This window comes from Manis javanica, chromosome 2 (assembly GCF_040802235.1).
Source record: "Manis javanica isolate MJ-LG chromosome 2, MJ_LKY, whole genome shotgun sequence".
NCBI lineage: Eukaryota > Metazoa > Chordata > Mammalia > Pholidota > Manidae > Manis > Manis javanica.
In genome coordinates, this window is record NC_133157.1 from 42,430,183 (window position 1) to 42,442,233 (window position 12,051).

Here is a 12,051-nt window from a genome sequence, read left to right on the forward strand (position 1 = left end):
CAGACGTTTCTGTTTCTCAGCAGAATCCAAGAGAATATTTTAAAGACCTCTTGACTAACTGTATCCAAGTACTCCCAGGCCCCCTCTTAAACAAACAAACAAACAAACAAAAGAGTATTTTATTAAGAGTCTCTCTTTAATGTTAACCAAAGACGTTTAGTCGAGATTTATGTTTGGTTCCCCTAATTCTTTTTTAGTGTTTTTTTTTTATTAAGGTATCATTGACATACAATCTAATGCTCAGGTTTCACATGAGCAACATTGTGGTTACTACATTCCCTCTATTAGCAAGTCCCCACCACATACCCCATTACAGTCACTGTCCATCAGCATAGTAAGATTCTATAGAGTCATTACTTGTCTTTGTGCTCTACTGCCTTCCCTGTGAACCCCCTGTTATGTATGCTAATCATAATGCCCCCTTTTCCCCTTATCCCTCCCTTCCCCGTCACACTCCCCAGTCCCTTTCTCTTTGGCAAAAGTTAGTCCATTCTTGGGTTTTGTGAGTCTGCTGCTGTTCTGTTCCTTCAGTTTTTGCTTTGTTGTTACACTCCACAGATGAGTGAAATCATTTGGTACCTGTCTTTCTCCCCATGGCTTGTTTCACTGAGCATAATACCCTCTAGCTCCATCCATGTTGTCGCAAATGGTAGGATTTGTTTTCTTCTTATGGCTGAATAATATTCCATTGTGTATATGTACCACATCTTCTTTATCCATTCATCTACTAGTGGGCACTTTGGTTACTTCCATTTCTTGGCCATTGCAAATAGTGATGCGATAAACATAGGGGTGCACATGTCTTTTTCAAACTGGGCTGCTGCATTCTAAGGCTAAATTTCTAGCAGTGGAATTCCAGGGTCAAATGGTATTTTTATTTTAGTTTTTGGAGGAACCTTCATACTGTTTTCCACAATGGTTGAACTAATTTACATTCCCATCAGCAGTATAGGAGGGTTCCCCTTTCTCCACATCTTTGCCAGCATTTGTTGTTGTTTGTCTTTTGGATGTTGGCCATCCTAACTGGTATGAGGTTATATCTCACTGTGGTTTTAATTTGCATTTCTCTGATGATTAGTGATGTGGAGGATCTTTTTATGTGCCTGTTGGACATCTGAATTTCTTCTTTGGAGAAATGTCTGTGCAGCTCCTCTGCCCATTTTTTAATTGGGTTATTTACTTTTTGGTTGTTAAGGCATGTGAGCTCTTTATATATTTTGGATGTTAACCTTTATCTGATATGTCATTTGTAAATATATTCTCCCATACTGCAGAATGCCTTTTTGTTCCACTGATGGTGTCCACTGCAGTACAGAACCTTTTTAGTTTGATATAGTCCCACTTCTTCATTTTTGCTTTTGTTTCCCTTGCCTGAGGAGATAAGTTCATGAAAAACTTGCTCATGTTTATATTCAAGAGATTTTTGCTTATGTTTTCTTCTAAGAATTTTATGGTTTCATGACTTACATTCACATCTTTGATCCATTTCAAGTTTACTTTTGTGTATGGAGTTAGACAGTAATCCAGTTTCATTCTCTTACATGCAGCTGTCCAATATTGCCAACACCAGCTGCTGAAGAGGCTGTCATTTCTCCACTGTATGTCCATGGCTCCTTTATCATATATTAATTGGTCATATATGTGTGGGTTTACATCTGGGCTCTCCATTCTAATCCATTGATCAATGGGTCTGTTCTTGAGCCAGTAACAAATTGTCTTGATTACTGTGGCTTTGTAGTAGAGCTTGAAGTTGGAGAGCATAATCCCCCCTGCTTGATTCTTCCTTCTCAGGATTGCTTTGACTATTTGGGGTCTTTTGTGGTTCCATATGAATTTTAGAACTATTTTTTCCTGTTCATTGAAGAATGCTGTTGGTATTTTGATAGGGATTGCATTGAATCTGTAGATTGCTTTAAGCAGAATGGCCATTTTGACAATATTAATTCTTCCTGCCCAAGAGCATGGAATGAATTTCCACTTAGTAGTGTTCTCTTTAATTTCTCTCAAGAGTGTAGTTTTTAGCATACAGGTCTTTTACTTCCTTGGTTAGGTTTATTCCTAGGTATTTTATTCTTTTTGATGCAACTGTGAATGGAATTGTTTTCCTGACTTAGTTCATAGTTAGTGTACAGGTATGCAACAGATTTCTGTGTATTAATTTTGTGTCATGCAACTTTGCTGAATTCAGATATTAGTTCTAGTAGTTTTGGAGTGGAGTCTTGAGGGTTTTTTTTATGTACAATGTCATGTCATTTGCAAACAGTGACAGTTTCATTTCTTCCTTACCAATCTGGATGCCTTTTATTTCTTTGTGTTGTCTTATTTCCATGTTGAGGACCTCCAGAACTATGCTGAATAAAAGTGGGGAGAGTGGGTATCCTTATCTTGTTCCCAATCTTAGAAAAAAAGCTTTTAGCTTTTTACTGTTAAGTATGATGCTGGCTGTGGGTTTGTCATATATTGCCTTTATTATGTTGAGTTACTTACCCTCTATGCCCATTTTGTTGAGAGGTTTTATAATGAATGGGTGTTGAATTTTAACAAATGCTTTTTCAGCATCTATGGAGATGATCATGTGATTTTGTCCTTTTAATTGATACAGTGGATGTTTTGAATGTTGTGCCATCCTTGCATCCTTGGAATGAATCCCACTTGATCATGATGTATGATCTTCTTGATGTATTTTTTAATTCAGTTTGCTAATATTTTGTTGAATATTTTTGCATCTATGTTCATCAGGGATATTGGTCTGTAGTTTTCTTTTTCTATGGTGTCTTTGCCTGGTTTTGGTATTAGAGTGATGCTGGCTTCATAGAATGAGTTTGGAAGTATTCCCTCCTCTTCTATTTTTTGGAAAAACTTAAAGAGAATGGGTATTATGTCTTCTCTAAGTGTCTGATAAAATTCAGCAGTGAAGCTATTGGGCATGGGAATTTTGTTCTTAGGTAGTGTTTTGATTACTGATTCAATTTCATTGCTGGTAATTGGTCTTTTCAGATTTTCTATTTCTATCTGGGTCAGTCTTGGAAGGCTGTATTTTCCTATAGCTTGTCAATTTCTTCTAGGTTATTCAGTTTGTTAGCATATAATTTTTCATAGTATTCTCTCATAATTCTTTGCATTTCTGTGGTGCCTGCAGTGATTTTTCCTTTCTCATTTCTCATTATGTTTATGGTTATAGACTTTCTTTTTTTCTTGATAAGTCTGGCTAGGTGTTTATCTATACTTTTTATTTTCTTGAAGAACCAGCTCCTGGTTTCACTGATTTTTTAAATTGTTTAACTCTTCTTGATTTTATTTATTTCTGCTCTGATCTTTATTATGTCTCTCCTTCTACTGACTTTGGGCCTCATTTGTTCTTCTTCTTCCAGTTTCAATAATTGTGAATTTTGACTGTTCATTTGGGATTGTTCTTCCTTCTTTAAATAGGCATGGATTGCTATATATTTTCCTCTTAGAACTGCCTTCGCTGTTTCCCACAGAAGTTGGAGTGTTGTGCTGTTGTCTTTCATTTGTCTCCATATATTGCTTGATCTCTGTTTTAATTTGGTCATTGATCCATTGATTATTTAGGAGCATGTTGTTAAGTCTCCATGTGTTTGTGAGCCTTTTTGTTTTCTTTGCACAGTTTATTTCTAGTTTCATACCTTTGTGGTCTGAGAAGTTGGTTCATACAATTTCAATCTTTCTGAATTTACGGAAGCTCATTTTGGGGCTCATATGTAATCTATTCTTGAAAATGTTCCATGTGAACTTGAGGAGAATATGGATCTTGCTGCTTTTGAGTGGAGTGTTCTGTATATGTCTGTTAGATCCATCTGTTCTAATGTATTGTTCAGTGCCTCTGTCTCCTTATTTTTTGCCTGGTTGATCTGTCCTTTGGAGTGAGTCGTGTGTTCAAGTCTCCTAAAATGTATGCACTGCATTCTATTTTCCCCTTTATTTCTGTTAGTATTTGTTTCACATATGTAGGTGCTCCTGTGTTGGGTACACAGATATTTATAATGGTTATATCCTCTTGTTGGAGTGAGCCCTTTATCATTATCTAAAGTCCTCTTTGTCTCTTCTAACTTTCATTGTTTTAAAGTCAATTTTGTCTGATACAAGTACTGTAACTCCTGTTTTTTTCTCCCTATTGTTTGTCTGAAATTTCTTTTTCCATCCCTTCATTTTTAGTCTGTGTATGGCCTTGGGTTTGAAGTGAGTCTCCTATAGGTAGCATATAGATGGGTCTTGCTTTTTTATCCATTCTGTACCTCTATGTCTTTTGATTGGTACATTCAATCCATTTACATTTAGGGTGATCATCGATAGATATGTACTTATTGCCATTGCATGCTTTGGATTCGTGGTTACCAAAGGTTCAAGGACAGCTTCTTTACTATCTAGCAGTCTACCTTAACTCACTTATTATGCTATTATAAACACAATCTGAAGATTCTTTTTTCTCTCCCTTCCATTTCTTCCTCCTCCACTCTTTATATGTGAGGTGTCCTATTCTGTACTCTCTGTATCCCTAGACTGACTTTGTAGGTAGCTGATTTAATTTTGCATTTGGTTAGTATTTAATTGGTTTACTTCCTTTGCTGTGGTTTTATTTTTCTCTGGTGACAGCTATTTAGCCTTAGGCACACTTCCATCTAGAGTAGTGCCTTTAAAATACACTGTTGAGTTGTTTTTGGGAGGTAAATTCCATCAACTTTTGCTTATCTGGGAATTGTTTAATCCATCCTTCAAATATAAATGATAATCTTTCTCGGTAGAGTATTCTTGGTTTGAGGCCCTTCTATTTCATTGCATTGACTATATCATGCCACTCCCTTCTGGCCTGTATGGTTTCTGCTGAGAAGTCTGATGATAGTCTGGAGTTTTCCTTTTTAGGTGATCTTTTTTCCCCTCTCTGGCTGCTTTCAATACTCTGTCCTTGTCCTTGATTTTTGCCATTTTAATTATTATATGTCTTGGTGTTGTCCTCTTTGGGTCCCTTGTGTTGGGAGATCTGTGGACTTCCATGGTCTGAAATACTATTTCCTTCCCCCGATTGGGAAGTTTTCAGCCATTATTTCTTCAAAGACACATTCTATCCCTTTTTCTCTCTCTTCTTCTGGTGACCCTATAATGTGAATATTGTTCTGTTTGGATTGGTCACACAGTTCTCTTAATATTCTTTCATTGCTAGAGATCCTTTTTTCTCTCTGTGCCTCAGCTTCTTTGTATTCCACTTCTCTAATTTCCATTCCATTTACTGTCTCCTCTATCTCATATAATCAGCTTTTAAATCCCTCCATTGTTTGTTTCATTTCAGTTACTCTATTTGTTAAGGTGTCTATCTCCCTCCTGAATTTGTCCCTTTGCTTTTGAATATTTTTCTGTAGCTCCATTAGCAGGCTTATGACGTTTATTTTGAATTCTTTTTCAGGAAGATTGGTGATTTCAGTCTCACCAAGCCCTCTTTCTGGTGTTTGAGGGATTTTAGATTGAACAAGGTTCTTCTGCCATTTCATATTCGTGGAGAGATGGGAGTGGCCACAGACGAGTGGTGTGAGTGTGAGCTGGGAGGACAAAGTCTCTTCCTGCTTGCTGGTAGCAGTGCCTGTCTCTTCTGTCTGTGCCGGTTATCCATGCGCAGGGAGTGGCCTCTGAGTTAATCTCCTAAACTGCCATGGGCGGGGCAGCCCTTGGGATGGCCTAGTGTGATGGCAGGGGTCGCTGGCAAGCAGTGTGGGTGTTTGCAGGGTGGGCACACCCTTTGGTGCTTCCCAGTCACTATGCCTGTCTCTGCTATCTCGGCCAGTTAGCAGCATGCAGGGAGAAGCCTGTGTTAAGCTGTATAGTTGCTGTAGGTGGGGCTGTCCTCCGGCTGGTCTGCAGCAATGGCAGAGACAGCAGGCTTGCATGCAGATGCCGGTGGGGATGGAGGGGCTGCTTATTGCAGTGAGGGACCTTGGGGCTGCATTGCCATGCAGGAGAATAGAGTGCCTGAAGCTCCTGAAAGTTCCCAACCTGCTGGGCTGAGTGTGCCAGGACAATTTTGTCCACCTGTTTCTTCTCCTAAATCCTTGCCCCTTTAGCCACATTCTGACAGTTGAGAAGTCTTTTATAGTGCCTGCTTTTCTTTTGTCCCAGAGCAGCTGGCTGTGGGAACCTGTTTGGAGTTATAGTCTCTGACATTGGTTTTCAGCCCCTCTAACCTCCAGAGCACCATGCAATGTGGTCTGTACTCCTAGTGTAGATTTCTAGGGCTGAGTATTTAGCAGTCCTGTGCTTCTACTCTCTCCCCACTCTGATTCTCTTCCTCCCACTGGTGAGCTGGGGTAAGGGGAGTGCTTGGGTCCTGCCGGGTCATGGCTTTTTACCTTACGCTTTTCCACTAGATGTTGACTTTTCCCACATGTAGATTGGCTGGTGTTGTTACTTCTGGTCACTCTTTTAGGAATAGTTGTATATGCTGTATTTTTAAAATATATGTGATTTTGGGAGGAGATTTCCACCACACTTCTCATGCCACCATCTTCTCTCCTTGTTCCTTTTTTAGTGTTTTTTTTTAAAGCAAGATATAACTCACGTATCATAAAATCCACTTAAAGTCTATAATCAAATGTTTTTTTAAATATTCAGAGTTGTGCAAACACCACTTCAATTTTAGAATGCTGCCATCACCCCAAAATAAATACTGTATCTTTAGTTATCAACCCCCCCCCCTCAATTCTCTCCCTCCCATCCCTAGGCAACCACTAAACTACTTTCTGTCTATGGATTTGTCTATTCTGGATATTTCAGATAAACAGAATCATACAATATGTAGTCTTCTGTGATTGGCTTCTTTCACTCAGCATGTTTTCAAAGTTTATCCATGCAGTAGTATATGTAAGTACTTCACTCCTTTTTACTGCTGAAAAATGTTCCACTGTATGTATGTGTGTGTGTGTGTGTGTGTGTGTGTGTGTGTGTGCATGCATGTGTGTATATACACACACATTTTACTTATTCTTTCATTCAGTTGATGGACATTTGGGTTGTTTCCACTTTTAGACTATTATTAATAAAGCTGCTATGCACATTCATGTACAAGTTTGTGTGTGAATATATATTTTCAAGTCTCTTAAGTACATACCTACAAGTGGAATTACTAGGTCATACAGGAGTTCTACATTTATCTTCTTAAGGAACTTTCAAACAGCTCTCCAAAGCAGCTACCATGCCTTTTTAATTTGGTTTACCCTACCCCACCCAAACTAATTCAATTCAATAAGCATTCCCTGTGAGCCTGTGTGCCAAGTTGTAGTAAAAGTCCATTTGGTCTTCTGGTAACTGCCATGAACATGGCACAGAAGTCTCTGTGGCATTATGAAGGCAAGGGCTCCTGTACACTGCAGGGATGCAGGCTTCATCCATTCATCTACTCTTTGGCACTTTTGTTATTTCCTCCCAAGGGATGCTTGCTTTCTGTGTAGGCTACATGGGAAGTTAAAGAAGCTGGAAAAGCAGTTTTCTTTTCCTCCTCTTCTTAACCATTTCCCCTAATCCTGACACACAAGGTCTCTGCTTTGTCCTTGCAGTTGGGGGTTGGGGGTGAGAATGGGTAGGGCTGGTTAAGCTCTAAGGCAGCCCTCCCTACTCCAGTTAACTAAGCGAAAGTTCATTTTAACAAGAAGCTAATTAACGATTGAGAGATTTTTTAAATGAACTATAGTTCCCTTTTATAAAAGAAATCAGGTTGAGTTTTGGGCTGTATCAAATATCTTCACCTACATGTCAGTCTGGACTTCCTCTAAAAGAGTGAGTTTATCTGCTGAAAATGATAACACAGAAAATGAGATAAAATTTCAGTTTGGTTAGTGGTTCTTTCTTGACCCTAGGCCAAGTATAATTTTGACTGATTAAGTCTGCCTTTCTTCAGTGGTATTATCATGTATCATGATAAGAATACTATTTTACCCAAAGATTTTGAAAGAAATTTTAAAATCTCATTGTAGTTTTTGTATTTCTCTTGTGAAAGGCTTTTCTAGTGTGTCTAAGCCTCCTTTAGGTAGTAAACTATCAATTTCTTCTAACTCATGATTTTTCCAAACTCTCTTGTATACTGGACTCTCTATAGATGTTATTTTCTCTCCCATGACACAGCTTCTCCCTATGTGTAGTCACTCTGACTTACAAGACAGAGAAAATGTCCAAATACAACAGTCTTGGTCACCAAGTAGGTTATTTCTATGTTATTCTTATTCCCCTATACAGGTTTTCAGAGCAGCACTTAACTACAATGTATAATGAGAGAAGATATTGAGGCAGCAAGAATAAACTAGTATCTTCTAAAATCAGCAGAAAGCATTAAATTTCTGTTTTTACAAAATTATAATTAATAAATATTTTAAAATAGAATTTTAAAAAATCACTTTGATTTTTTAGTATGAAAACATACCTGCATATTCTTGATTAAAATGAAACAAAGTTTCTAATTGTAGTAATGGAAGAAGTGCTTTATTTAATAAAAAATTGAAATAAATAAGGTAGTACAATATCAACCTGGATAATACCAGTGTTGGTGAGAGTGCAGGAAAATGAGTACTCTCGCACACTGTTAAACCTTTCTGACAGCCATTTGTGTCAAAAGCCTTGGAGTCTGCATACTCTTTGAATCAATCCTGAGTTAAGCATTATTATTTCATTTTACAGATAAAGAAAGTGAAATTCATACAGACTAAGTAACCTCCAAGGTCATAAATTAATAGTGAGCTTCAATTCCAACTCACAGCTAACTAATCCAAGTTTACACTTAACTGTTATACAACAAACTTCATTCAATAATATGAGGCTTGTTTTTAGAGAGTATTTCTGTAACAGAATAATATATGGCAGCTAAACATGTTATTGTACTAGAATATATGATGACATGGATAAATGTTTACAGAATTATAAATAGCAAAAGCAAGCTTAAAACAGTAAGATCTAAATTTGTTAAAAATACATAAATACAAAAACAAAACGTGATATATACTGTAGATGCACATCTAAAGAGGCTAGTGAGATCACAAGTAATTTATTTTCTTCATTTGTTTACCTGTCTTTCCTAAGTTTTTGACCTTTGAATTAAAAATTGTTTTTTTAAAGATGTTCAATCTCAGTTCTCCAACTGTGAATCTACAATTTAAAGACATTTGTACCTTTCATTTAAAAAGATACAAGAAAATAAGATACAGCAATTTTACAATAGATTATTACAGTTCTCTAATGATCCATTTCATTTTCTTCTAACTTTAAATGTTCCAATTTATTAATGTTGTTTATGCCAGAGTCACACAGCAAAAGGAAAACACTATAGGGAAACTGGACAGAGGGAAAGTAAGACTCCTTGGAGCACCTACTAACTGGTCTTTCATCTCTAGTGTGAATGGTTTTTATTCGAGGCTCTAATTCTCTAACCCTATATTGAATTTTACATTTTAATGTGAGACCAGAATATGGTCAAATCAGGGACTCCCCAGTTAGTGAAAAAGAGTATCAGGAACTCATGTTTATTTACTGATAAAGGATAAGGATAGAAAAACAAAGACTTGCTAACTTTCCCATGTTGACCTTCATTAGTAAAACTACTCGGCATGTTTGTTCTTCTACAACTTCTTTCCATATGACTTACCAGGTGTTGTTTTAACAGGAATGGAACTCACTGAGCAATGTGACTGACTGAGGAAGAGCCGGCTCATGCAGATGGTAGCCTCCAGTTACATCCTAGCAGGGAATATTCTTGTTGGATTTGCTGAAAAGCTCTAAAGGAAGTAAGAGACATTAGTGAGAATTTCCCTCAGATAACACACGTTTTAGTTTAAAGAAATCCTGCTCAGTTATGTTTTTCAGATATTATATATGAGCAATTTAGATCAGAAGTTGGAAACCTGGTTTTCAAGAAATTTTCAATTTTCTTTCTGACAAACTTCCCATTGTTAGAATGCAAACACATATATTTAATGGATAGGCCAATCTTCCTACTTTTTTTCTGGGTGAAGACAGTTTCAATTCTAGTTCAATGTCTGCAGGGTTGTCATACTATCATACCTCCTTTCCACAACTTAAAGTACTAACTGTATGTAAGACTTTATTTGAATTTTTATTGCTTTTCTAAGTATTACATGTACATCAGAGATAATTTTGAAAGCACCAAAAAGTCCAAGGAAGATTAAAACACCCATAATCCCACCACTCAGGAAAATCTCTCATAGTTAAGTTTAAACTCTGCTTGAATTTATTGACATTAGCATATTAAGGGTTCTGAGCAATCAAGAAGAAAGAGAACAATTTACCTTTGTTTTAAATTAAGTTTCCCAAACTACTTTGACTATGAATCCTCTGGTGGTATAACACCTATTCATAACCAGAGAAACTCAGGATCTGAGGAACACATTCTAGGAATGACACCTTAATGAATGTATCACTGTCCAGGATCTTCAGCCATATTAGTAATCTAGACTTAACCGACCTCAACAATGCTCAACCGTCTTCCTAACCTCAATTTACAGTGACAGTCACTTGAAGAAAGCAACATGCATGGGTAATTTTATAGTAAGTACATTATAGCTCAATAAAGCCTTAAAAAAAAAGAAACCAGTATGCTTATGTTTCAGGAATACTGAGAAGCAGAGTAAGTAACTTGTTGTACACAAAATCAGAACAAAAGGAGAATTCAAAGAAATACTTTATGCTGGCCAAGGTGATTCATTCTTGCAAACAAGAGGATACATCTTTAGTTACTGTCTTCCAGATTCATACTACACAGTTCTACCTCTTCTAGCTTTCTCTTTCAGTCTAGCAATGCTTATAAAGTAAGGCTCTGCTTAATTCTTGCTAAAGTACAAAAGAGTTATGTATACTACAATGGGGAAAAGAGCACCAGAAGTCAGTCCAAAACAGCCCACTGTAAGTGCAGCATTTCTTTTAATCTTCATGTTTTTCCTACCGTAAACACATGAGGAAATATTTTCCAAATGAAAAGATTCAAGTGTTTAATTCTAAATGTTTAGGGATAACTGACATATAAAGAATATATGTTATATATTTACCTGTGAGTTCATATGCCTTAAAACACACCAAACACATCTTATTTGGGAAGTAACGCTCAAAGCTAAACATCTCCCTAGTTCTATTCTTAGTATCTTTTTCTAGAAGCAAAAATCAACTACATTGATATCAGTGCTAAATTAGAGTCACACTAAGTATCCCACCTAGAGTTGACACATGAAAAGATGATATTTGCTGCCATAGATGGATTATACCAACTAACTTCTTAGTTTCTCTATGTGTTCTTTGAGGCATTTTTATCGCCCACACACACAAAAAAACAAATATAATAAAGGAGATGATATATTTTCATATGCAAACTATTTATTGAACTATTGTACTATTAAAATTTTACTCATCAAAGAGGCCACAAAAATTATAGCATTCAACAATTTTAGATAAAACTTTTCGAGGGTGAGCTGTTATTTTTTAGTCATCTTGAACAAGTTTAACAGCAAGAAGATACTTCTAGGGAGACTTGCAGTTGGTTCAGACTCAGTTTCTATTCATGTTATGTAGAGCATCCACGATGGTTTTATTGTAATCTGCAATCTGTTTGGATACGTTCTTCATAATTGGCTGGTAATCACTCTCTTGACTCTTGGTTGCTATGACTAATTACGTGAGTTAAGGGGGAACACTGTCAATAAAAATATTATTCTGATTGTGGTTCAGAAAGGAGCCAAACCATACTGGTATGTTTCTTAGTGAAAACTGGAGATGCACAGAAAAAAGCACAATTAAAAAATATTTTTAAAAACAATATATTATTCTGACAGATTAAGAATCAACTGAAACCTAAAATGTCAAGCAAAACTTGTTTCAAAGAAATTTGCCTATAGTACAAAAGCTTTTTATAGTTACTATGTTATGCACCTCAGTCTAATTCTGGTATTAGAAAATTGAATGTTCAGAAGAACCATATTCTCTAGACTATCATGCAGAATTTCAGGCAAGTCTCTAGACTTCACTGTTTCAAAATCATCTACTTTATGCTGTACA

At 36.6% G+C, this 12,051-nt stretch overlaps 1 protein-coding gene across 1 annotated transcript in view; it reads right to left on the reverse strand.

Annotated features, from left to right (window-relative positions):
* Window positions 1-11,326: 11,326 nt before the first annotated feature.
* The window catches only part of IFT74 (intraflagellar transport 74), a 105,375-nt gene continuing 104,650 nt past the window's right edge, over window positions 11,327-12,051 (reverse strand). Inside the window, exon 20 of the mRNA XM_073228414.1 lies at window positions 11,327-11,663. Within this exon, the coding sequence (XP_073084515.1) occupies window positions 11,545-11,663 (119 nt within the window). The 3' untranslated portion in view covers window positions 11,327-11,544. The remainder of the gene's footprint in view (window positions 11,664-12,051) is intronic.